This window comes from Oncorhynchus gorbuscha, unplaced genomic scaffold, assembly GCF_021184085.1.
Source record: "Oncorhynchus gorbuscha isolate QuinsamMale2020 ecotype Even-year unplaced genomic scaffold, OgorEven_v1.0 Un_scaffold_1006, whole genome shotgun sequence".
NCBI lineage: Eukaryota > Metazoa > Chordata > Actinopteri > Salmoniformes > Salmonidae > Oncorhynchus > Oncorhynchus gorbuscha.
In genome coordinates, this window is record NW_025745921.1 from 25,001 (window position 1) to 49,219 (window position 24,219).

General features: G+C 46.8%; 1 protein-coding gene across 1 annotated transcript in view; it reads left to right on the forward strand.

Annotated features, from left to right (window-relative positions):
• LOC124020959 (voltage-dependent L-type calcium channel subunit alpha-1C-like) overlaps positions 1-24,219 on the forward strand; it is a 117,441-nt gene that overhangs the window by 10,426 nt on the left and 82,796 nt on the right. The window contains 3 exon segments of the mRNA XM_046336272.1: positions 509-669; positions 5,100-5,325; positions 20,960-21,161. Of these exon segments, the coding sequence (XP_046192228.1) occupies positions 509-669; positions 5,100-5,325; positions 20,960-21,161 (589 nt within the window).

Below are 24,219 nucleotides of genomic sequence, written 5' to 3' on the forward strand. Positions count from 1 at the left end.
TCTTCCTCTCTTCTTCCTCTCCTCTTCCTCTCCTCTTCCCTCCTCTTCCTCTCCTCTTCCTCCTCTCTCCCTCTCCCTCTCTGTCTTTCTCCCCCTCTCTCCCTCTCCCTCTCCTCTCTCTCTCTCTCCTCCTCCTCTCTCTCTCTCTCCTCTCTCTCTCTCTCTCTCTCTCTCTCTCTCTCTCTCTCTCTCTCTCTCTCTCTCTCTCTCTCTCTCTCTCTCTCTCTCTCTCTCTCTCTCTTCCTCCTTTCTCCTTCTGTCTGTCTTTCTCCCCCTCTCTCCCTTTTCTCTTTCTCCCCCTCTACCTCTCCCTCTCTCTCTCTCTCTCTCTCTCTCTCTCTCTCTCTCTCTCTTCCTCCTCTCTCCCTCTGTCTGTCTTCCTCCCCTCTCTCCCTTCTCTCTCTCTCTCTCTCTCTCTCTCTCTCTCTCTCTCTCTCTCTCTCTCTCTCTCTCTCTCTCTCTCTCTCTCTCTCTCTCTCTCTCTCTCTCTCTCTCTCTCTCTCTACAGTCGGTACTCGCGGCGGTGGAACCGTCTGTGTCGTCGTAAGTGTCGAGCGGGGGTCAAATCCAGCGTGTTCTATTGGCTGGTGATCTTCCTGGTCTTCCTCAACACTCTAACCATCGCTTCAGAGCACCATAAACAAGCTGACTGGCTCACAGAGGCCCAAGGTACTGACACATCAATACCACCTTCAGAGCACCATAAACAGGCTGACTGGCTCACAGAGGCCCAAGGTACTGACACATCAATACCACCTTCAGAGCACCATAAACAGGCTGACTGGCTCACAGAGGCCCAAGGTACTGACACATCAATACCACCTTCAGAGCACCATAAACAGGCTGACTGGCTCACAGAGGCCCAAGGTACTGACACATCAACACCACCTTCAGAGCACCATAAACAGGCTGACTGGCTCACAGAGGCCCAAGGTACTGACACATCAACACCACCTTCAGAGCACCATAAACAGGCTGACTGGCTCACAGAGGCCCAAGGTACTGACACATCAACACCAACTCAAGTTCCAGTACATTTTATTTCATTATCTCAGCACCATAGTGTATTGTACATTATCTGGTACATATAGTACTATAATACATTTAACATTTAACATTTAAGTCATTTAGCAGACGCTCTTATCCAGAGCGACTTACAAATACAATCACTTATCTTAAAACAACTCAATAACAGAAGTTTATTTCTCCTGACTGAGACACAAAGAGTTTGCTACCATTGGTACATCCTGGTTCCCCAAGGTACAGAGACAACAACACAGAATAGCATCTGTCACATTGTGTAAATAAAATATTCTTATTCACAAACACGAGTGGAGGGAGCCATGATGGTTCAGAGGTATGTTTGTGTTACTTCTGAACTGGTGTTATTATCCTGCTAACAACACTGCTCACCAACTCACATTCTTCACAGATTTGTTGTTCAATTCTTTGTGTTGTAATTTCTCTTCTTCTCTCCTCAGAGTAGCCAAAATATCTTTATTAAATCATCTCTGTTGTTTAGTCTTTCTCTTCTTCTCTCCTCAGAGTAGCCAAAATATCTTTATTAAATCATCTCTGTTGTTTAGTCTTTCTCTTCTTCTCTCCTCAGAGTAGCCAAAATATCTTTATTAAATCATCTCTGTTGTTTAGTCTTTCTCTTCCTCTCTCCTCAGAGTAGCCAAAATATCTTTATTAAATCATCTCTGTTGTTTAGTCTTTATTTTCTGTTGTTTAGTCTTCCTCTCTCCTCAGAGTAGCCAAAATATCTTTATTAAATCATCTCTGTTGTTTAGTCTTTCTCCTCTCTCTCTCCTTTATTAAATAATCAGAGTAGCCAAAATATCTTTATTAAATCATCTCTGTTGTTTAGTCTTTCAAAATATCATCTCTGTTGTTTAGTCTTTTCTCTCCTCCTCAGAGTAGCCAAAATATCTTTATTAAATCATCTCTGTTGTTTAGTCTTTCTCTTCTTCTCTCCTCAGAGTAGCCAAAATATCTTTATTAAATCATCTCTGTTGTTTAGTCTTTCTCTTCCTCTCTCCTCATCATATTTCTCCTCAGAGTAGCCAAAATATCTTTATTAAATCATCTCTGTTGTTTAGTCTTTCTCTTCCTCTCTCCTCAGAGTAGCCAAAATATCTTTATTAAATCATCTCTGTTGTTTAGTCTTTCTCTTCTTCTCTCCTCAGAGTAGCCAAAATATCTTTATTAAAATAGCCAAAATATCTTTATTAAATCTCTGTTGTTTAGTCTTTCTCCTCCAAAATATCTTTATTCTCCTCAGAGTAGCCAAAATATCTTTATTAAATCATCTCTGTTGTTTAGTCTTTCTCCTCCTCTCTCCTCAGAGTAGCCAAAATATCTTTATTAAATCATCTCTGTTGTTTAGTCTTTCTCTTCTCTCTCCTCAGAGTAGCCAAAATATCTTTATTAAATCATCTCTGTTGTTTAGTCTTTCTCTTCCTCTCTCCTCAGAGTAGCCAAAATATCTTTATTAAATCATCTCTGTTGTTTAGTCTTTCTCTTCCTCTCTCCTCAGAGTAGCCAAAATATCTTTATTAAATCATCTCTGTTGTTTAGTCTTTCTCTTCCTCTCTCCTCAGAGTTTAGCCAAAATATCTTTATTAAATCATCTCTGTTGTTTAGTCTTTCTCTTCCTCTCTCCTCAGAGTAGCCAAAATATCTTTATTAAATCATCTCTGTTGTTTAGTCTTTCTCCTCCTGTCTCCTCAGAGTAGCCAAAATATCTTTATTAAATCATCTCTGTTGTTTAGTCTTTCTCCTCCTGTCTCCTCAGAGTAGCCAAAATATCTTTATTAAATCATCTCTGTTGTTTATTCTTTCTCTTCCTCTCTCCTCAGAGTAGCCAAAATATCTTTATTAAATCATCTCTGTTGTTTAGTCTTTCTCTTCTTCTCTCCTCAGAGTAGCCAGAATATCTTTATTAAATCATCTCTGTTGTTTAGTCTTTCTCCTTTATTCCCTCCTTCTATTCACCTCTCTCCTTTATCCAATAAGCTGTTGGTTACTACACCTCACTAATCCTAAAGTAATTTTACAGTGAAAATCTCACTTTTAAAAGTTAATATTCTGGGCCTCCTGAGTGGCGCAGCGGTCTAAAGCACTGTATCGCATTGCTAGAGGCGTTACTACAGACCCGGGTTAATTCCCGGGCTGTGCCATAACCGGCCATGGCCGGGAGTCCCATTGGCCCAACATTGTCTGGGTTAGGGGAGGGTTTGGCCCAGCGTTGTCCTGGTTAGGGGAGGGTTTGGCCCAGCGTTGTCCTGGTTAGGGGAGGGTTTGGCCCAGCGTTGTCCTGGTTAGGGGAGGGTTTGGCCCAGCGTCGTCCGGGTTAGGGGAGGGTTTGGCCCTGGTTCCGGGGTAGGGGAGGGTTTGGCCCAGCGTCGTCCGGGTTAGGGGAGGGTCTGGCCCAGCGTCGTCCGGGTTAGGGGAGGGTTTGGCCCAGCGTCGTCCGGGTTAGGGGAGGGTTTGGTCCAGCATTGTCTGGGTTAGGGGAGGGTTTGGCCCAGCGCCGTCCGGGTTAGGGGAGGGTTTGGCCCAGCATTGTCTGGGTTAGGGGGGTTTGGCCCAGCGTCATCCGGGTTAGGGAGGGTTTGGCCCAGCGTCGTCCGGGTTAGGGGAGGGTTTGGCCCAGCGTCGTCCGGGTTAGGGGAGGGTTTGGTCCAGCATTGTCTGGGTTAGGGGAGGGTTTGGCCCAGCATTGTCCGGGTTAGGGGAGGGGAGGGTCCGGGTTGGCCCAGCGTCGTCCGGGTTAGGGGAGGGTTTGGCCCAGCGTCGTCCGGGTTAGGGGAGGGTTTGGCCCAGCGTCATCCGGGTTAGGGGAGGGTTTGGCCCAGCGTCGTCCTGGTTATTGGAGGGTTTGGCCCAGCGTCGTCCGGGTTAGGGGAGGGTTTGGCCCAGCGTCGTCCGGGGTAGGGGAGGGTTTGGCCCAGCGTCGTCCGGGTTATGGGAGGGTCTGGCCCAGCGTCGTCCGGGTTAGGGGAGGGTTTGGCCCAGCATCGTCCGGGTTAGGGGAGGGTTTGGCCCATCGTCGTCCGGGTTAGGGGAGGGTTTGGTCCAGCATTGTCTGGGTTAGGGGAGGGTTTGGCCCAGCGCCGTCCGGGTTAGGGGAGGGTTTGGCCCAGCATTGTCTGGGTTAGGGGAGGGTTTGGCCCAGCGTCATCCGGGTTAGGGGAGGGTTTGGCCCAGCGTCGTCCGGGTTAGGGGAGGGTTTGGCCCAGCGTCGTCCGGGTTAGGGGAGGGTTTGGCCCAGCGTCGTCCGGGTTAGGGGAGGGTTTGGCCCAGCGTCGTCCGGGTTAGGGGAGGGTTTGGCCCAGCGTCGTCCGGGTTAGGGGAGGGTTTGGCCCAGCGTCGACCGGGTTAGGGGAGGGTTTGGCCCAGCGTCATCCGGGTTAGGGGAGGGTTTGGCCCAGCGTCGTCCTGGTAAGAAAAGCTGCTTCATAACCAACTTAATGACCTTATTTCACTCAATTCTAGGTCATATTTCATATAAATCTGTAAATACTGGACAGTTACTTGAAGTTATATACCCTCACCACCCTCTCTCCTCTCTCTCTCTCTCTCTCTCTCTCTCTCCCCCTTGCTTTCTCTCTCTCTCTCTCCCTCTATCTCTCTCTCTCTCTCCCACTCTCTCTCTCTCTCTCTCTGTCTCTCTCTCTCTGTCTGTCTCGCTCTCTCTCTCTCTCTCTCTCTCTCTCTCTCTCTCTCTCTCTCTCTCTCTCTCTCTCTCTCTCTCTCTCTCTCTCTCTCTCTGCTTTCTCTCTCTCTCTCCCTTGCTTTCTCTCTCTCTCTCCCTCTCTCTCTCTCTCTCCCTTTCTCTCTCTCTCTCTCTCTCTCTCTCTCTCTCTCTCTCTCTCTCTCTCTCTCTCTCTCTCTCTCTCTCTCTCTCTCTCTGTCTCTCTCTCTCTCTCTCTCTCTCTCTCTCTCTCTCTCTCTCTCTCTCTCTCTCTCTCTCTCTCTCTCTCTCTCTCTCTCTCTCTCTCTCTCTCTCTCTCTCTCTCTCTCTCTCTCTCTCTCTCTCTCTCTCTCTCTCTCTCTCTCTCTCTCTCTCTCTCTCTCTCTCTCTCTCTCCTCAGACATAGCCAACAAGGTCCTGCTGGCATTGTTTACAGGGGAGATGCTGTTAAAGATGTACAGCCTGGGTCTACAGGCCTACTTCGTGTCTCTGTTCAACCGCTTTGACAGCTTCGTGGTGTGTGGAGGCATCCTGGAGACCATTCTGGTGGAGACCAAGATCATGTCCCCGCTAGGCATCTCTGTGCTCCGCTGCGTACGCCTTCTACGCATCTTCAAAATCACAAGGTATAGTACCACATAACACAGTCACTAGGCATCTCTGTTCTGCGTACGCCTTCTACGCATCTTCAAAATCACAAGGTATAGTACCACATAACACAGTCACTAGGCATCTCTGTGCTCCGCTGCGTACGCCTTCTACGCATCTTCAAAATCACAAGGTATAGTATATATTCCCTACATAGTGGACTACTGTTAACCAGAACCCTATTCCCTATATAGTGGACTACTGTTAACCAGAGCCCTATTCCCTATATAGTGGACTACTGTTAACCAGAGCCCTATTCCCTATATAGTGGACTACTGTTAACCAGAGCCCTATTCCCTATATAGTGGACTACTGTTAACCAGAGCCCTATTCCCTACATTGTGGACTACTGTTGACCAGAACCCTATTCCCTATATAGTGGACTACTGTTGACCAGAACCCTATTCCCTACATAGTGGACTACTGTTGTCCAGAGCCCTATTCCCTACATTGTGGACTACTGTTGACCAGAACCCTATTCCCTATATAGTGGACTACTGTTGACCAGAGCCCTATTCCCTATATAGTGGACTACTGTTGACCAGAACCCTATTCCCTATATAGTGGACTACTGTTGACCAGAACCCTATTCCCTATATAGTGGACTACTGTTGATCTGCTGTGGCTTTGTGCCCAGTGCAGCGTAAAAGGACCTTCCATCTAGCAACAGTCGACATGTTAATCATTAGTAACACGTACAGTTTCCATCAGTCACCATCCAAGGGTACTTGTCCTCTCTCTGTCACCCTGTCCATGTTACAACACCGTATCCGGGAGGGGAGGGAAGCCATTTCTAGTTGAGTGGATCCATTTCATTTCACAGTTAATGCGTTTTGAATTGTGGGTAATGAAGTGTGCTGGCGGGGTTCACTAAATTCCAATAATATAGTAATGTAGCTTCCAGCTAGTTCTACTGAGGCTATACAGTTCATTGGTGCTGCTGGCAGGGTTCACTATATTCCAATAATATAGTAATGTAGCTTCCAGCTAGTTCTACTGAGGCTATACAGTTCATTGGTGGTGCTGGCGGGGTTCACTATATTCCAATAATATAGTAATGTAGCTTCCAGCTAGTTCTACTGAGGCTATACAGTTCATTGGTGCTGCTGGTGGGGTTCACTATATTCCAATAATATAGTAATGTAGCTTCCAGCTAGTTCTACTGAGGCTATACAGTTCATTGGTGCTGCTGGCAGGGTTCACTATATTCCAATAATATAGTAATGTAGCTTCCAGCTAGTTCTACTGAGGCTATACAGTTCATTGGTGGTGCTGGCAGGGTTCACTATATTCCAATAATATAGTAATGTAGCTTCCAGCTAGTTCTACTGAGGCTATACAGTTCATTGGTGGTGCTGGCAGGGTTCACTATATTCCAATAATATAGTAATGTAGCTTCCAGCTAGTTCTACTGAGGCTATACAGTTCATTGGTGGTGCTGGCAGGGTTCACTATATTCCAATAATATAGTAATGTAGCTTCCAGCTAGTTCTACAGAGGCTATACAGTTCATTGGTGCTGCTGGCAGGGTTCACTATATTCCAATAATATAGTAATGTAGCTTCCAGCTAGTTCTACTGAGGCTATACAGTTCATTGGTGGTGCTGGCAGGGTTCACTATATTCCAATAATATAGTAATGTAGCTTCCAGCTAGTTCTACAGAGGCTATACAGTTCATTGGTGCTGCTGGCAGGGTTCACTATATTCCAATAATATAGTAATGTAGCTTCCAGCTAGTTCTACAGAGGCTATACAGTTCATTGGTGCTGCTGGCAGGGTTCACTATATTCCAATAATATAGTAATGTAGCTTCCAGCTAGTTCTACTGAGGCTATACAGTTCATTGGTGCTGCTGGCAGACTCCATCACACTATTACTCTCTCCATGGCTGTGTCCCAAACGGTACCATATTTCCTATATAGTGCACTACTTTAGACCAGAGGTCAAAGGTCCTCTTTCTTCTTCACTTTAAAGCCACATGTACAACAGGTGCCTCCCTCCCTTCCTCCTGGCCACCACTACTAATCTCAGAGTTGAGTATAACTCACCCTCCATGTTTACCTTTACCCCTGACCTCTGACCCCTATTCAGAGGACACAAGAGGAGAGAAGAGATGGGGTGAGAGAGGGGGAGAGGAGGAATTATGGGGTGAGAGAGAGGGAGAGGAGGAATTATGGGGTGAGAGAGGGGGAGAGGAGGAGTGATGGGGTGAGAGAGAGGGAGAGGAGTAGAGATGGGATGAGAGAGGGGGAGAGGAGGAGTGATGGGGTGAGAGAGGGGGAGAGGGGGAGAGATGGGGTGAGAGAGAGGGAGAGGAGGAGTGATGGGGTGAGTGAGGGGAGAGGAGGAGTGATGTGGTGAGAGAGAGGGAGAGGAGGAGAGATGGGGTGAGAGATGGGGTGAGAGAGGGGGAGAGGAGGGGGTGAGAGGAGAGGAGAGGGGGGAGAAGAGGAGGAAGAGGAGAGGAGGAGGAGAGGAGAGGAGGGGGGGAAGAGAGGAGGCGGAAGAGGAGAGGAGGGGGGAGTGGAGAGGATGTATTGGTATTTTATTAGGACTACTAATCTCACTGCAACCCCTCCCCCCCAGGTCTCTGATCACTACTTTGTTTCCTTTTCTGTCTCCCTTTCCTCCAACCCAAGCCCCTCAGCTCCTACCCAGATGGCCATGCGTCGTCGCAATCTTCTCTCTCTCTCCCCCTACTATCTCCTCTTCTGTCCTATCATCTCTCCCTTCTGCTAAATGCTTCTTCCTCTTGTCTCCTGATTCTGCCTCTTCAATCCTACTCTCCTCCCTTTCTGCATCCTATGACTCGCACTGTCCCCTTACCTCCCGGCCGGCTCGGCCCTCCCCTCCTGCTTCGTGGCTAAGTGACTCATTGCGAGCTTACAGAACAGGGCTGCGGGAAGCTGAGAGAAAATGGAGGAAAACTAAACTTCCAGAGGACCTATCCTCCTTTCCCTCCCTCCTCTCTACCTTCTCTTCCTCTGTATCTGCTGCTAAAGCCACTTTCTACCACTCTGAATGTCATGTGTCTGCCTCTGACCCTAGGAATCTCTTTTCCACCTTGACCTCACTCCTTAATCCTCCACCCTCTCCCTCCTCCCTCCTCCCTCTCTGCAAAAAAAGGTTGACGACATCTGCTCCTCATTAACTCAGCCTATTGAGTCCACTGGTCTCACTCACACAGAACTACCCTACGCCTTGACCTCTATCTCCCCTCTCTATCCAGATGACTTCCTGTTGTCTGGCCGCTCCAACAACCTGGCCACTCGATCCCATCCTCTTCTCCATTCTCCAGACCATCTCTGGAGACTTTCTCCCCTCTCTATCAAGATGACTGACAACTCATCCCTCATCAACTCATCCCTGACAACTCATCCCTGACAACTCATCCCTCATCAACTCATCCCTGACAACTCATCCCTGACAACTCATCCCTGACAACTCATCCCTCATCAACTCATCCCTGACAACTCATCCCTGACAGCTCATCCCTCAGCAACTCATCCCTGACAACTCATCCCTGACAACTCATCCCTGACAACTGGCTACGTCTCCTCTGACTTCAAAATGGCCCGAGTTGCTCCCCTCCTCAAGAAACTTGACTCATCTGACATCAAAAACTATAGATCTGTATCCCTTCTTTCTTTTCTTTCCAAAATACTTCAAAATCAAATCAAATCAATCAAATCAAATTTATTTATATAGCCCTTCGTACATCAGCTGATATCTCAAAGTGCTGTACAGAAACCCAGCCTAAAACCCCAAACAGCAAGCAATGCAGGTGTAGAAGCACGGTGGCTAGGAAAAACTCCCTAGAAAGGCCAAAACCTAGGAAGAAACCTAGAGAGGAACCAGGCTATGTGGGGTGGCCAGTCCTCTTCTGGCTGTGCCAGGTGGAGATTATAACAGAACATGGCCAAGATGTTCAAATGTTCATAAATGACCAGCATGGTCGAATAATAACAAGGCAGAACAGTTGAAACTGGAGCAGCAGCACAGTCAGGTGGACCGGGGACAGCAAGGAGTCATCATGTCAGGTAGTCCTGGGGCACGGTCCTAGGGCTCAGGTCCTAGTTGAAACTGGAGCAGCAGCATGGCCAGGTGGACTGGGGACAGCAAGGAGTCATCATGTCAGGTAGTCCTGGGGCATGGTCCTAGGGCTCAGGTCCTCCGAGAGAGAGAAAGAAAGAAGGAGAGAATTAGAGAACGCACACTTAGATTCACACAGGACACCGAAAAGGACAGGAGAAGTACTCCAGATATAACAAACTGACCCTAGCCCCACGACACAAACTACTGCAGCATAAATACTGGAGGCTGAGACAGGAGGGGACAGGAGACACTGTGGCCCCATCCGAGGACACCCCCGGACAGGGCCAAACAGGAAGGATATAACCCCACCCACTTTGCCAAAGCACCGCCCCCACACCACTTCAGCGTTCTGTCTTTGATCAAAGTCCTCGTTATCTCTCTCAGAACTATCTTCTTGACCCTAACTAGTCAGGCTTCAAGACGGGTCACTCAACAGAGACTGTTTTCCTCGGTGTCACAGAGGCTCTCTGCTCTGCCAAAGTTGACTCTCTCTCTTCTGTTCTCATCCTCCTAGATCTATTCTCTGCTTTCGACACTGTGAACCATCAGATCCTCCTCTCCACCCTCTCAGGGCTGGGTGTCTCAGGCTCTATCAGATCCTCCTCTCCACCCTCTCAGGGCTGGGTGTCTCAGGCTCTATCAGATCCTCCTCTCCACCCTCTCAGGGCTGGGTGTCTCAGGCTCTATCAGATCCCCCTCTCCACCCTCTCAGGGCTGGGTGTCTCAGGCTCTATCAGATCCTCCTCTCCACCCTCTCAGGGCTGGGTGTCTCAGGCTCTATCAGATCCTCCTCTCCACCCTCTCAGGGCTGGGTGTCTCAGGCTCTATCAGATCCTCCTCTCCACCCTCTCAGGGCTGGGTGTCTCAGGCTCTATCAGATCCTCCTCTCCACCCTCTCAGGGCTGGGTGTCTCAGGCTCTATCAGATCCTCCTCTCCACCCTCTCAGGGCTGGGTGTCTCAGGCTCTATCAGATCCTCCTCTCCACCCTCTCAGGGCTGGGTGTCTCAGGCTCTCTCAGGGCTGGGTGTCTCAGGCTCTATCAGATCCTCCTCAGGCTCTATCAGATCCTCCTCTCCACCCTCTCAGGGCTGGGTGTCTCAGGCTCTATCAGATCCTCCTCTCCACCCTCTCAGGGCTGGGTGTCTCAGGCTCTATCAGATCCTCCTCTCCACCCTCTCAGGGCTGGGTGTCTCAGGCTCTATCAGATCCTCCTCTCCACCCTCTCAGGGCTGGGTGTCTCAGGCTCTATCAGATCCTCCTCTCCACCCTCTCAGGGCTGGGTGTCTCAGGCTCTATCAGATCCTCCTCTCCACCCTCTCAGGGCTGGGTGTCTCAGGCTCTATCAGATCCTCCTCTCCACCCTCTCAGGGCTGGGTGTCTCAGGCTCTATCAGATCCTCCTCTCCACCCTCTCAGGCTCTATCAGATCCTCCTCTCCACCCTCTCAGGGCTGGGTGTCTCAGGCTCTATCAGATCCTCCTCTCCACCCTCTCAGGGCTGGGTGTCTCAGGCTCTATCAGATCCTCCTCTCCACCCTCTCAGGGCTGGGTGTCTCAGGCTCTATCAGATCCTCCTCTCCACCCTCTCAGGGCTGGGTGTCTCAGGCTCTATCAGATCCTCCTCTCCACCCTCTCAGGGCTGGTTGTCTCAGGCTCTGTACACACTGCATCCTGTCTGGCAGGCCGCTCCTACCACGCGACGTGGAGAGGATCTGTGTTTGCACCACGTACTCTCACTACTGGTGTCCCCCAGGGCTCGGTTCTAGACCCTCTTCTCTCTATACACCAAGTCACTCGGCTCCATCATATCCTCACATGGTCTCTCCTATCATTGCTATGCAGACAACTTTTCTCCTTCCCGGCTTCTGACACCCAGGTGGCAACACACATTTCTGGTTACCTGGCTGATTCCTCAACTGGGATGTGAGCCCACCACCTAAAGCTCAACCTCTGCTGCTCTTCCTCCTGTGGACGACCTGCCCGCTCAAAGACATCTCCATCACGGTTGACAACTCCACAGTGTCACCCTCCCAGAGTGCAAAGAACCTTGGCGTGGCCCTGGACAACACCTTGTTGTTCTATGTAAACATCAAAGCAGTGACCTGTTCCTGCAGGTTCATTCTCTACAACATCAGTAGAGTACGACTCTATCTCACACAGGAAGCGGCGCAGGTCCTAATCCAGGCACATGTCCTTTCCCGTCTAGACTACTGCAACTCGCTGTGGGCTGGGCTCCCTGTTTGTGCTATCAAACCCCTGCAACTTATCCAGAATGCTACAGCCCTCCTGGCTTTCAACCGTCCCAAGTTCTCTCAACTCACCCCACTCCTGCACACACTCTACTGGCTTCCAGTCGAAGCTCGCATCCACTACAAGACCCTGGTGTTTATCTATGGAACAGTAAGAGGAACTGCCCCTCCCTACCTTCAGGCTCTGATCAAACCCTACACTCCAACCCGAACACTCCGTTCTGCCACCTCAGGTCTCTTGGTCCTCCCACCCCTACGGGAGGGCAGCTCCCTCTCAGTCCAGTCCAAGCTCTTCTATGTCCTGTCACCCCTACGGGAGGGCAGCTCCCTCTCAGTCCAGTCCAAGCTCTTCTATGTCCTGTCACCCCTACGGGAGGGCAGCTCCCTCTCAGTCCAGTCCAAGCTCTTCTATGTCCTGTCACCCTACGGGAGGGCAGCTCCCTCTCAGTCCAGTCCAAGCTCTTCTATGTCCTGTCACCCCTACGGGAGGGTAGCTCCCTCTCAGTCCAGTCCAAGCTCTTCACTGTCCTGTACAGCTGCTGCAGTCTATCATGTACCCTCTGTCTCTATCAGCCCAGTCCAAGCTCTTCTATGTCCTGTACAGCTGCTACAGTCTATCATGTACCCTCTGTCTCTATCAGCCCAGACCAAGCTCTTCTCTGTCCTGTACAGCTGCTGCAGTCTATCATGTACCCTTTGTCTCTATCAGCCCAGACCAAGCTCTTCTCTGTCCTGTACAGTCTATCATGTACCCTCTGTCTCTCAGCCCAGACCAAGCTCTTCTCTGTCCTGTCAGCTGCTACAGTCTATCATGTACCCTCTGTCTCTATCAGCCCAGACCAAGCTCTTCTCTGTCCTGTACAGCTGCTTCTATCATGTCCTGTCTCTATACAGCTCTTCTCTGTCCTGTACACAGTCTATCATGTACCCTCTGTCTCTATCAGCCCAGACCAAGCTCTGTCCTGTCTCTGTCCTGTACAGCTGCTGCAGTCTATCATGTACCCTCTGTCTCTATCAGCCCAGTCCAAGCTCTTCTCTGTCCTGGCAACCCAGTGGTGGAACCAGCTTCCCCCTGAAGCTAGAACAGCAGAGTCTCTGCCCATCTTCTGAAAACATCTGAAACCCTACCTCTTCACACAGTATCTTAAATGATCCTCCTCCTCACCTCAAAAAAACTTAACCAGCACTTGCACTTGACCCCCCCCCCCCCACCTCCCCCCAACTCTACTGATAGCTACGTTATTGAGAATTTATTTTACTTTATATGCCTGTGATATGTGGTTGTCTGCCCTCAGTATCCTTCCATCTAAGTTGTCAATATCAGGAGGTTTGTCACTATTGATTGATAACAATCATCTTTCCAGCTGTCGCACACTAACTTTACAAAATTCAAACTTACAGATGTTTTTCTTTCATTATTATTATTATTTTTAAAGGATTGGGTATGATGGCTCACTGTTCGTTGTTGACATTTTCTGCTTAAGTTAGTTTGCCAACTAATCATATAAATAATTGGCAACATCAAATGGTTTTGGGATGAATAAGCCATCTGATTCCATGAAAGATGGAGTTGAATTGGTCTTTCTGCCCATAAAACTTTCATTCTTTAGATCATTGATCTGGGCTTCGTAATACACTTTCTTCTTTGAGTTGAGTTTAGTCACATCATTTCTCAATTTGCGGCCAGTCAGATGTGCAGACAGACATATTATCTCATTTCAACCATACAGTTTTTCAATTCCTCATCAATCCATGGAGTTCTAACTGTCAATTGAACAGGTACGTGCTTATCAATTATCGGAAAGAAGCAATTTCACAAAGTGCAGCGTCTGGATGCTCGTTAATCATCACATCAGACCAACACGTATTTTAAACATCATCCACACACGTTTGTATGGTCTCTTATACACTGTTTTAGGCCCAGCTGTAGGAACCTTTGTTTAGGGGGTAGATCAGATAGATTGTAGCTTCCATCTATGCAATTGTCTGCATCATTTCTAATCCCCTGTATATATATATATATATTATTTTTATTTTTATCATATGTGTTATTTCATAGTTTTTAAATCTTCACTATTATTCTACAATGTAAAAAAAAAAGAAAGTAAAACCTTTGAATGAGTTGGTGTGTCCAAGCTTTTGACTGGTGCTGTATAATAGCAACACCTCCCCCATAAGTATCCCTGTCTCTTCTATAGATGTTACATCCTTGTATTGCTACTGCCAAACTCAGCAAAAACAGAAATGACCCTTTTTCAGGGCGCTGTCTTTCATAGATCGTAAAAATCCAAATAACTTCCCAGATCTTCATTGTAAAGTGTTTCCCTGCTTGTTCAATGAACCATAAACAATGAATGAACATGCACCTGTGGAACGGTTGTTAAGACACCGAACATCACACCTGCGATACAGGTACAGGATGGCAACAACAACGGCCCGAGTTTCACTCAGAACGCACAACCCTCCATCAGTGCTCAGACTGTTCATGCACCTGTGGAACGGTTGTTAAGACCCTAACAGCTTACAGACGGTAGGCAATTAAGGTCACAGTTATGAAAACTTAGGACACTAAAGAGGCCTTTCTACTGACTCTGAAAAACACCAAAGGAAAGATGCTCAGGGTCCCTGCTCATCTGCGTGAACATTCTTTAGGCATGCTGCAAGGAGGCGTGAGGAATGCAGATGTGGCCACGGCAATGAATTGCAATGTCCGTACTGTGAGACGCCCAAGACAGTGCTACAGGGAGACAGGACGGACAGCTGATCGTCCTCACAGTGGCAGACCACGTGTAACAACACCTACACAGGATCAGTACATCCGAACATCACACCTGCGGGACAGGTACAGGATGGCAACAACAACTGCCCGAGTTTCACTCAGAACGCACAACCCTCCATCAGTGCTCAGACTGTCCTCAATAGGCTGAGAGAGGCTGAACTGAGGGCTTGTAGGCCTGTTGTAAGGCAGGTGCTCACCAGACATCACCGGCAACAACTTTGCCTATGGGCACAAACCCACCGTGCTGGAACAGACAAGACTGGCAAAAAGTGCTCTTCACTGACGAGTCACGTTTTTGTCTCACCAGGGGTGATGGTCGGATTCGCGTTTATCGTCAAAGGAATGAGCGTTACACCGAGGCCTGTACTCTGGAGTGGGATCGATTTGGAGGTGGAGGGTCCGTCATGGTCTGGGGCGGTGTGTCACAGCATCATCGGACTGAGCTTGTTGTCATTGCAGACAATCTCAACGCTGTGCGTTACAGGGGAAGACATCCTCCTCCCTCATGTGGTACCCTTCCTGCAGGCTCATCCTGATATGACCCTCCAGCATGACAATGCCACCAGCCATACTGCTCGTTCTGTGAGTGATTTCCTGCAAGACAGGAATGTCAGTGATCTGCCATGGCCAGCGAAGTGCCCGGATCTCAATCCCATTCAGTACGTCTGGGACCGGTTGGATCGGAGTGTGAGGGCTAGGAACATTCCCCCCCAGAAATGCCTGGGAACTTGCAGGTGGCTTGGTGGAAGAGTGGGGTAACATCTCACAGCAAGAACTGGCAAATCTGATGCAGTCCATGAGGAGGAGATGCACTGCAGTACTTAATGCAGCTGGTGGCCACACCAGATACTGACTGTTACTTATCATTTTGACCCCCCCTTTGTTCAGGGACACATTATTCCATTTCTGTTAGTCACATGTCTGTGGAACTTGTTCAGTTTATGTCTCAGTTGTTGAATCTTGTTATGTTCATACAAATATTTACACATGTTAAGTTGGCTGAAAATAAAGGCAGTTGACAGTGAGAGGACGATTATTTTTTTGCTGAGTTTAAATCCTCCAATGAATTATCTAAGTGAGTCTCAGAAATTGCTAATATATGAATGTTATCTGATATCAGCACGTTATTGATTTAGTGAACCTTATTTCTAAAGCTACATACATTAACATGGTCTCAGCCCTTTCCTGGGCAGCTTCTCAGAGATAGACATCATATGGACAAGAATAAACAAAGCAAGATAAAAAATATATTTTTTATTTTTGGACTGCTAAAGCACATTTAGCAGTCCATTAATCAATGTGTGTGTGTGTGTGTGTGTGTGTGTGTGTGTGTGTGTGTGTGTGTGTGTGTGTGTGTGTGTGTGTGTGTGTGTGTGTGTGTGTGTGTGTGTGTGTGTGTGTGTGTGTGTGTGTGTGTGTGTGTGTGTGTGTGTGTGTGTGTGTGCGCTGCGGGGTTGAAGCTACGAACCCATAGGCTTGGCTCTCTAATCCCTTCCAGGCTTTTGGGAGGGAGGGTGGACATTGAGCCTTTCATATTGGATATAAGCAATATCCCCAAGCGCTCTGGCAGCTTTCATGCCCAGTATCAGTTATATTCTCCTCTGGAGCACAGCTTCAGGATCATCTTTGTTGAGAGAGATGTACGTTCCCCTCAAGTTATTGGCTCTTTGCAGAACCGCCACCATGTCCTTGAACGTCGAGAACTTCAATACTATCGGCCTGGGCCTGTGTTTGTATTGGTAGAGCATGGCGCTTGTAACGCCAGGGTAGTGGGTTCGATCCCCGGGACCACCCAAACGTAGAATGTATGCACACATGACTGTAAGTCGCTTTGGATAAAAGCGTCTGCTAAATGGCATATATTATTATTATTATTGTATGTTTGTGTGTTATCAGAGGACAGGTGTGTTTGTGTTCATGTGTGCTTTCCTAGTTTTCCTATACATGTGAGCCCCACCCTGTGTTGTGTCTTTACTATGGACTAAGTGATATATGACATGCTATTTTATCAAATCAATGGTCTCTTCTCTCTAGTCACTGTCTGGTCTCTTCTCTCTAGTCACTGTCTGGTCTCTCCTCTCTAGTCACTGTCTGGTGTCTCCTCTCTAGTCTCTGTCTGGTCTCTTCTCTCTAGTCACTGTCTGGTCTCTCCTCTCTAGTCACTGTCTGGTATCTTCTCTCAAGTCACTGTCTGGTCTCTCCTCTCTAGTCACTGTCTGGTCTCTCCTCTCTAGTCACTGTCTGGTCTCTTCTCTCTAGTCACTGTCTGGTCTCTCCTCTCTAGTCACTGTCTGGTCTCTCCTCTCTAGTCATTGTCTGGTCTCTTCTTTCTCATCACTGTCTGGTCTCTCCTCTCTAGTCACTGTCTGGTCTCTTCTCTCTAGTCACTGTCTGGTCTCTTCTCTCTAGTCACTATCTGGTCTCTTCTCATCACTGTCTGTTCTCTCCTCTCTAGTCACTGTCTGGTCTCTTCTCTCTAGTCACTGTCTGGTCTCTCCTCTCTAGTCACTGTCTGGTCTCTCCTCTCTAGTCACTGTCTGGTCTCTCCTCTCTAATCACTGTCTGGTCTCTCCTCTCTAGTCACTGTCTGGTCTCTCCTCTCTAGTCACTGTCTGGTCTCTTCTTTCTCATCACTGTCTGGTCTCTCCTCTCTAGTCACTGTCTGGTCTCTTCTCTCTAGTCACTGTCTGGTCTCTTCTCTCTAGTCACTATCTGGTCTCTTCTCATCACTGTCTGGTCTCTCCTCTCTAGTCACTGTCTGGTCTCTTCTCTCTAGTCACTGTCTGGTCTCTCCTCTCTAGTCACTGTCTGGTCTCTCCTCTCTAGTCACTGTCTGGTCTCTTCTCTCTAGTCACTGTCTGGTCTCTCCTCTAGTCACTGTCTGGTCTCTCCTCTCTAGTCACTGTCTGGTCTCTTCTCTAGTCACTGTCTGGTCTCTCCTCTAGTCACGGTCTGGTCTCTCCTCTCTAGTCACTGTCTGGTCTCTCCTCTCTAGTCACTGTCTGGTCTCTCCTCTAGTCACTGTCTGGTCTCTCCTTTCTAGTCACTGTCTGGTCTCTCCTCTAGTCACTGTCTGGTCTCTCCTCTAGTCACTGTCTGGTCTCTCCTTTCTAGTCACTGTCTGGTCTCTCCTCTCTAGTCACTGTCTGGTCTCTCCTCTCTAGTCATTGTCTGGTCTCTCCTCTAGTCACTGTCTGGTCTCTCCTCTCTAGTCACTGTCTGGTCTCTCCTCTAGTCACTGTCTGGTCTCTCCTCTCTAGTCACTGTCTGGTCTTTCCTCTCTAGTCACTGTCTGGTCTCTCCTCTCTAGTCACTGTCTGGTCTCTCCTCTCTAGTCACTGTCTGGTCTCTCCTCTCTAGTCACTGTCTGGTCTCTCCTCTCTAATCACTGTCTGGTCTCTTCTCTCTAGTCACTGTCTAGGTCTCTCCTCTCTAGTCACTGTCTGGTGTCTCCTCTCTAGTCACTGTCTGGTCTCTACTCTCTAGTCACTGTCTGGTCTCTTCTCATCACGGTCTGGTCTCTCCTCTCTAGTCACTGTCTAGGTCTCTCCTCTCTAGTCACTGTCTAGGTCTCTCCTCTCTAGTCACTGTCTAGGTCTCTCCTCTCTAGTCACTGTCTGGTGTCTCCTCTCTAGTCACTGTCTGGTCTCTCCTCTCTAGTCACTGTCTAGGTCTCTCCTCTCTAGTCACTGTCTAGGTCTCTCCTCTCTAGTCACTGTCTAGGTCTCTCCTCTCTAGTCACTGTCTGGTGTCTCCTCTCTAGTCACTGTCTGGTCTCTTCTCTCTAGTCACTGTCTGATCTCTTCTCTCTAGTCACTGTCTGGTCTCTCCTCTCTAATCACTGTCTGGTCTCTTCTCATCACGGTCTGGTCTCTCCTCTCTAGTCACTGTCTAGGTCTCTCCTCTCTAGTCACTGTCTGGTCTCTCCTCTCTAGTCACTGTCTGGTCTCTCCTCTCTAGTCACTGTCTGGTCTCTCCTCTCTAATCACTGTCTGGTCTCTTCTCTCTAGTCACTGTCTGGTCTCTCCTCTCTAGTCACTGTCTGGTGTCTCCTCTCTAGTCACTGTCTGGTCTCTAATCTCTAGTCACTGTCTGGTCTCTTCTCATCACGGTCTGGTCTCTCCTCTCTAGTCACTGTCTAGGTCTCTCCTCTCTAGTCACTGTCTGGTGTCTCCTCTCTAGTCACTGTCTGGTCTCTCCTCTCTAGTCACTGTCTGGTCTCTTCTCATCACGGTCTGGTCTCTCCTCTCTAGTCACTGTCTAGGTCTCTCCTCTCTAGTCACTGTCTGGTGTCTCCTCTCTAGTCACTGTCTGGTCTCTCCTCTCTAGTCACTGTCTAGGTCTCTCCTCTCTAGTCACTATCTGGTCTCTCCTCTCTAGTCACTGTCTGGTCTCTCCTCTCTAGTCACTGTCTGGTCTCTCCTCTCTAGTCACTGTCTGGTCTCTTCTCTCTAGTCACTGTCTGGTCTCTCCTCTCTAGTCACTGTCTGGTCTCTTCTCTCTAGTCACTGTCTGGTCTCTTCTCTCTAGTCACCGTCTGGTCTCTCATCTCTAGTCACTATCTGGTCTCTCCTCTCTAGTCACTGTCTAGGTCTCTCCTCTCAGTCGAATACAGTACTACACCAACACTCAGTCTTATTAAGTACTACACCAGTACTAGACCAACAGTACACCAACACTCAGTCTAATACAGTACTACACCAGTACTAGACCAACAGTACACCAATACTCAGTCTAATACAGTACTACACCAGTACTACACCAGTACTACACCAGTACTAGACCAACAGTACACCAATACTCAGTCTAATACAGTACTACACCAGTACTACACCAGTACTACACCAGTACTACACCAGTACTAGACCAACACTAGTACACATGTTTTTACGTGGTCATGTTCACTCATTGAAGCGGAATTGAAGTTAGCTGATGCCTTGGTTCAGTGCTGCCTCAGGTCTCACAGGAAGTGCTCTGTCACTAGACACTCAGTGACGCCAGGTACGAGGGAAGCTCCCACAGACTATTTTGTCACAGGGGAAATAGAAGCACTGGTCCTTTAATAACATGGCACAGGACAAAACGGTCTACAGACAGGACCACAATCCAGTGCGGTAGCCCTTTCTCTCACCTGCTGCCTCCTGGGTACTGTAGTCAACAGTAGTAACTGTGACAGCTCTGTGGGTTGAGTGCCAGAGTGGTCATTGCCCTGTGGTGTCTTGGGTATTGTAGTTCGGATGCTGACTCCAACTCTGTTTCTATCTCTCTCTCCCTCTCTCTCTATCTCCTTCTCCCTCTCCCTCTCTCTCTCGCTCTCTCTCTCCCTCTCTCTCTCTCTCTCTCTTCCTCTCTCTCTCTCTCTCCCTTCCCCTCTCTCTCTCCCTTCCTCTCTCTCCTCTCTCTGTCGCTCTCCTCGCTCTCTCTCTCTCTCTCTCTCTCTCTCTCTCTCTCTCTCTCTCTCTCTCTCTCTCTCTTTCTCTCCCTTCCCCTCTCTCTCTCCCTCTCCTCTCTCTCTCTCTCTCTCTCTCCCTCTCTCCCTTCTCTCTCTCTTTCTTTCTCTCTCTCTCTCTCTCTCTCTCTCTCTCTCTCTCTCTCTCTCCCTCTCTCTCTCTCTCTCTCCTCCTCTCTCTCTCTCCTTCCTCTCTCTCTCTCCTCTCTCTCTCTCTCTCTCTTTCTCTCTCTCTCTTCCCTCTCTCTCCTCTCTTTCTCTCTGCTCTCTCTCTCTCTCTCTCTCTCTCTCTCTCTCTCTCTCTCTCTCTCTCTCTCTCTCTCTCTCTCTCTCTCTCTCTCTCTCTCTCTCTCTCTCTCTCTCTCTCTCTCTCTCTCTCTCTCTCTCTCTCTCCCTCCCTCCCTCTATCTCCTCTCTCTCTCTCTCTCTCTCTCTCTCTCTCTCTCTCTCTCTCTCTCTCTCTCCCTCCCTCTCTCTCTCTCTCTCTCTCTCTCTCTCTCTCCTCTCTCTCTCTCCCTTCCTCTCTCTCTCTCTCTCTCTCTCTCTCTCCCTTCCTCTCTCTCTCTCTCTCTCTCTCTCTCTCTCTCTCTCTCTCTCTCTCTCTCTCCTCTCTCTCTCTCTCCTCTCTCTCTCTCTCTCTCTCTCTCCCTTCCTCTCTCTCTCTCCCTTCCTCTCTCTCTCTCCTCTCTCTCTCTCCTCTCTCTTTCTCTCTCTCTCTTCCCTCTCTCTCCTCTCTCTTTCTCTCTCGCTCTCCTCTCTCTTTCTTTCTCTCTCTCTCTCTCTCTCTCTCTCTCTCTCTCTCTCTCTCTCTCTCTCTCTCTCTCTCTCTCTGTCTCCTCTCTCTCTCTCTCCCTCTCTCTCTATCTCCTTCTCCCTCTCCCTCTCACTCTCACTCTCTCTCTCCCTCTCTCCCTCTCTCTCTCTCTCTTCCTCTCTCCCTCTCTCTCTCTCTCTCTCTCTCTCTCTCTCTCTCTCTCTCTCTCTCTCTCTCTCTCTCTCTCTCTCTCCCTCTCTCTCTCTCCATTCTCTCTTTTTCTCAGGTATTGGAACTCTCTGAGTAACCTGGTGGCATCGCTGCTTAACTCTGTTCGCTCCATCGCCTCCCTGTTACTGCTACTCTTCCTCTTCATCATCATCTTCAGCCTGCTCGGCATGCAGCTCTTCGGAGGCAAGTTCAACTTCGATGAGACGCGCCGGTCAACCTTCGACAACTTCCCCCAGTCGCTGCTCACCGTCTTTCAGGTAGGGAGAGAAGGGAGAATGATTACAGTCTATACTAGTCTATTATACTTTCAGGTAAGGAGAGAAGGGAGAATGATTACAGTCTAGTCTAGTCTATTGTACTTTCAGGTAAGGAGAGAAGGGAGAATGATTACAGTCTATACTAGTCTATTATACTTTCAGGTAAGGAGAGAAGGGAGAATGATTACAGTCTAGTCTAGTCTACTGTACTCTATGATACTGTAGTCTACTGTACTCTATGATACTGTAGTCTACTGTACTATATTATACTGTAGTCTACTGTACTATATTATACTGTAGTCTACTGTACTATATTATACTGTAGTCTACTGTACTATATTATACTGTAGTCTACTGTACTATATTATACTGTAGTCTACTGTACTATATTCTACTGTAGTCTACTGTACTATATTATACTGTATTCTACTGTACTGTACTCTATTCTACTGTAGTCTACTGTACTATATTATACTGTAGTCTACTGTACTATATTCTACTGTAGTCTACTGTACTATATTCTACTGTATTCTACTGTACTGTACTCTATTCTACTGTAGTCTACTGTACTATATTCTACTGTATTCTACTGTACTGTACTCTATTATACTGTAGTCTAGTCTACTGGACTATATTCGACTGTAGTCTACTGTACTATATTCTACTGTATTCTATTGTACTGTACTCTATTATACTGTAGTCTAGTCTACTGTACTCTATTATACTATACTCTACTGTACTCTATTATACTGTAGTCTAGTCTACTGTACCCTATTATACTATACTCTACTGTACTGTACTATATTATACTGTAGTCTAGTCTACTGTACTCTGTTATACTGTAGTCTAGTCTACTGTACCCTATTATACTATACTCTACTGTACTGTACTATATTATACTGTAGTCTAGTCTACTGTACTCTGTTATACTGTAGTCTAGTCTACTGTACCCTATTATACTATACTCTACTGTACTGTACTCTATTATACTGTAGTCTAGTCTACTGTACTCTGTTATACTGTAGTCTAGTCTACTGTACTCTGTTATACTGTAGTCTAGTCTACTGTACCCTATTATACTATACTCTACTGTACTGTACTCTATTATACTGTAGTCTAGTCTACTGTACCCTATTATACTATACTCTACTGTACTATATTATACTGTAGTCTAGTCTACTGTACCCTATTATACTGTAGTCTAGTCTACTGTACCCTATTATACTATACTCTACTGTACTGTACTCTATTATACTGTAGTCTAGTCTACTGTACCCTATTATACTATACTCTACTGTACTATATTATACTGTAGTCTAGTCTACTGTACCCTATTATACTATACTCTACTGTACTGTACTCTATTATACTGTAGTCTAGTCTACTGTACTCTATTATACTGTAGTCTAGTCTACTGTACTCTATTATACTGTAGTCTAGTCTACTGTACCCTATTATACTATACTCTACTGTACTGTACTCTATTATACTGTAGTCTAGTCTACTGTACCCTATTATACTATACTCTACTGTACTATATTATACTGTAGTCTAGTCTACTGTACCCTATTATACTATACTCTACTGTACTGTACTCTATTATACTGTAGTCTAGTCTACTGTACCCTATTACACTATACTCTACTGTACTGTACTATATTATACTGTAGTCTACTGTACTGTACTCTGTTATACTGTAGTCTAGTCTACTGTACTCTGTTATACTATACTCTACTGTACTGTACTATATTATACTGTAGTCTAGTCTACTGTACCCTATTATACTATACTCTACTGTACTGTACTCTATTATACTGTAGTCTAGTCTACTGTACCCTATTATACTATACTCTACTGTACTATATTATACTGTAGTCTAGTCTACTGTACCCTATTATACTATACTCTACTGTACTATATTATACTGTAGTCTAGTCTACTGTACCCTATTATACTATACTCTACTGTACTGTACTATATTATACTGTAGTCTAGTCTACTGTACTCTGTTATACTGTAGTCTACATTTAACATTTACATTTAAGTCATTTAGCAGACGCTCTTATCCAGAGCGACTTACAGATTGGGTCTAGTCTACTGTACTCTGTTATACTATACTCTACTGTATTGTACTCTATTATACTGTAGTCTAGTCTACTGTACTCTGTTATACTATACTCTACTGTACTGTACTCTGTTATACTGTAGTCTAGTCTACTGTACTCTGTTATACTATACTCTACTGTACTGTACTCTGTTATACTGTAGTCTAGTCTAGTCTACTGTAATATATTATACTGTATTCTACTGTACTGTACTCTATTATACTATACTCTACTGTATTGTACTCTATTATACTCTACTCTACTCTGTTCTCAAGGTCCAGTCATTTGAGTATCTGTAACTTTCTTGTTGTCTATGGTGAAGAGTTGTTGTCTATGGTGAAGTGTTGTTGTCTATGGTGAATAGTTATTGTCTATGGTGAATAGTTATTGTCTATGGTGAATAGTTGTTGTCTATGGTGAATAGTTGTTGTCTATGGTGAATAGTTGTTGTCTATGGTGAATAGTTATTGTCTATGGTGAATAGTTATTGTCTATGGTGAATAGTTATTGTCTATGGTGAATAGTTGTTGTCTATGATGAAGAGTTGTAGTCTATGGTGAATAGTTATTGTCTATGGTGAATAGTTGTTGTCTATGGTGAATAGTTGTTGTCTATGGTGAATAGTTGTTGTCTATGGTGAATAGTTATTGTCTATGGTGAATAGTTATTGTCTATGGTGAATAGTTATTGTCTATGGTGAATAGTTGTTGTCTATGATGAAGAGTTGTAGTCTATGGTGAATAGTTATTGTCTATGGTGAATAGTTGTTGTCTATGGTGAATAGTTATTGTCTATGGTGAATAGTTGTAGTCTATGGTGAATAGTTGTTGTCTATGGTGAAGAGTTGTTGTCTATGGTGAATAGTTGTTGTCTATGGTGAATAGTTATTGTCTATGGTGAATAGTTGTAGTCTATGGTGAATAGTTGTTGTCTATGGTGAATAGTTGTTGTCT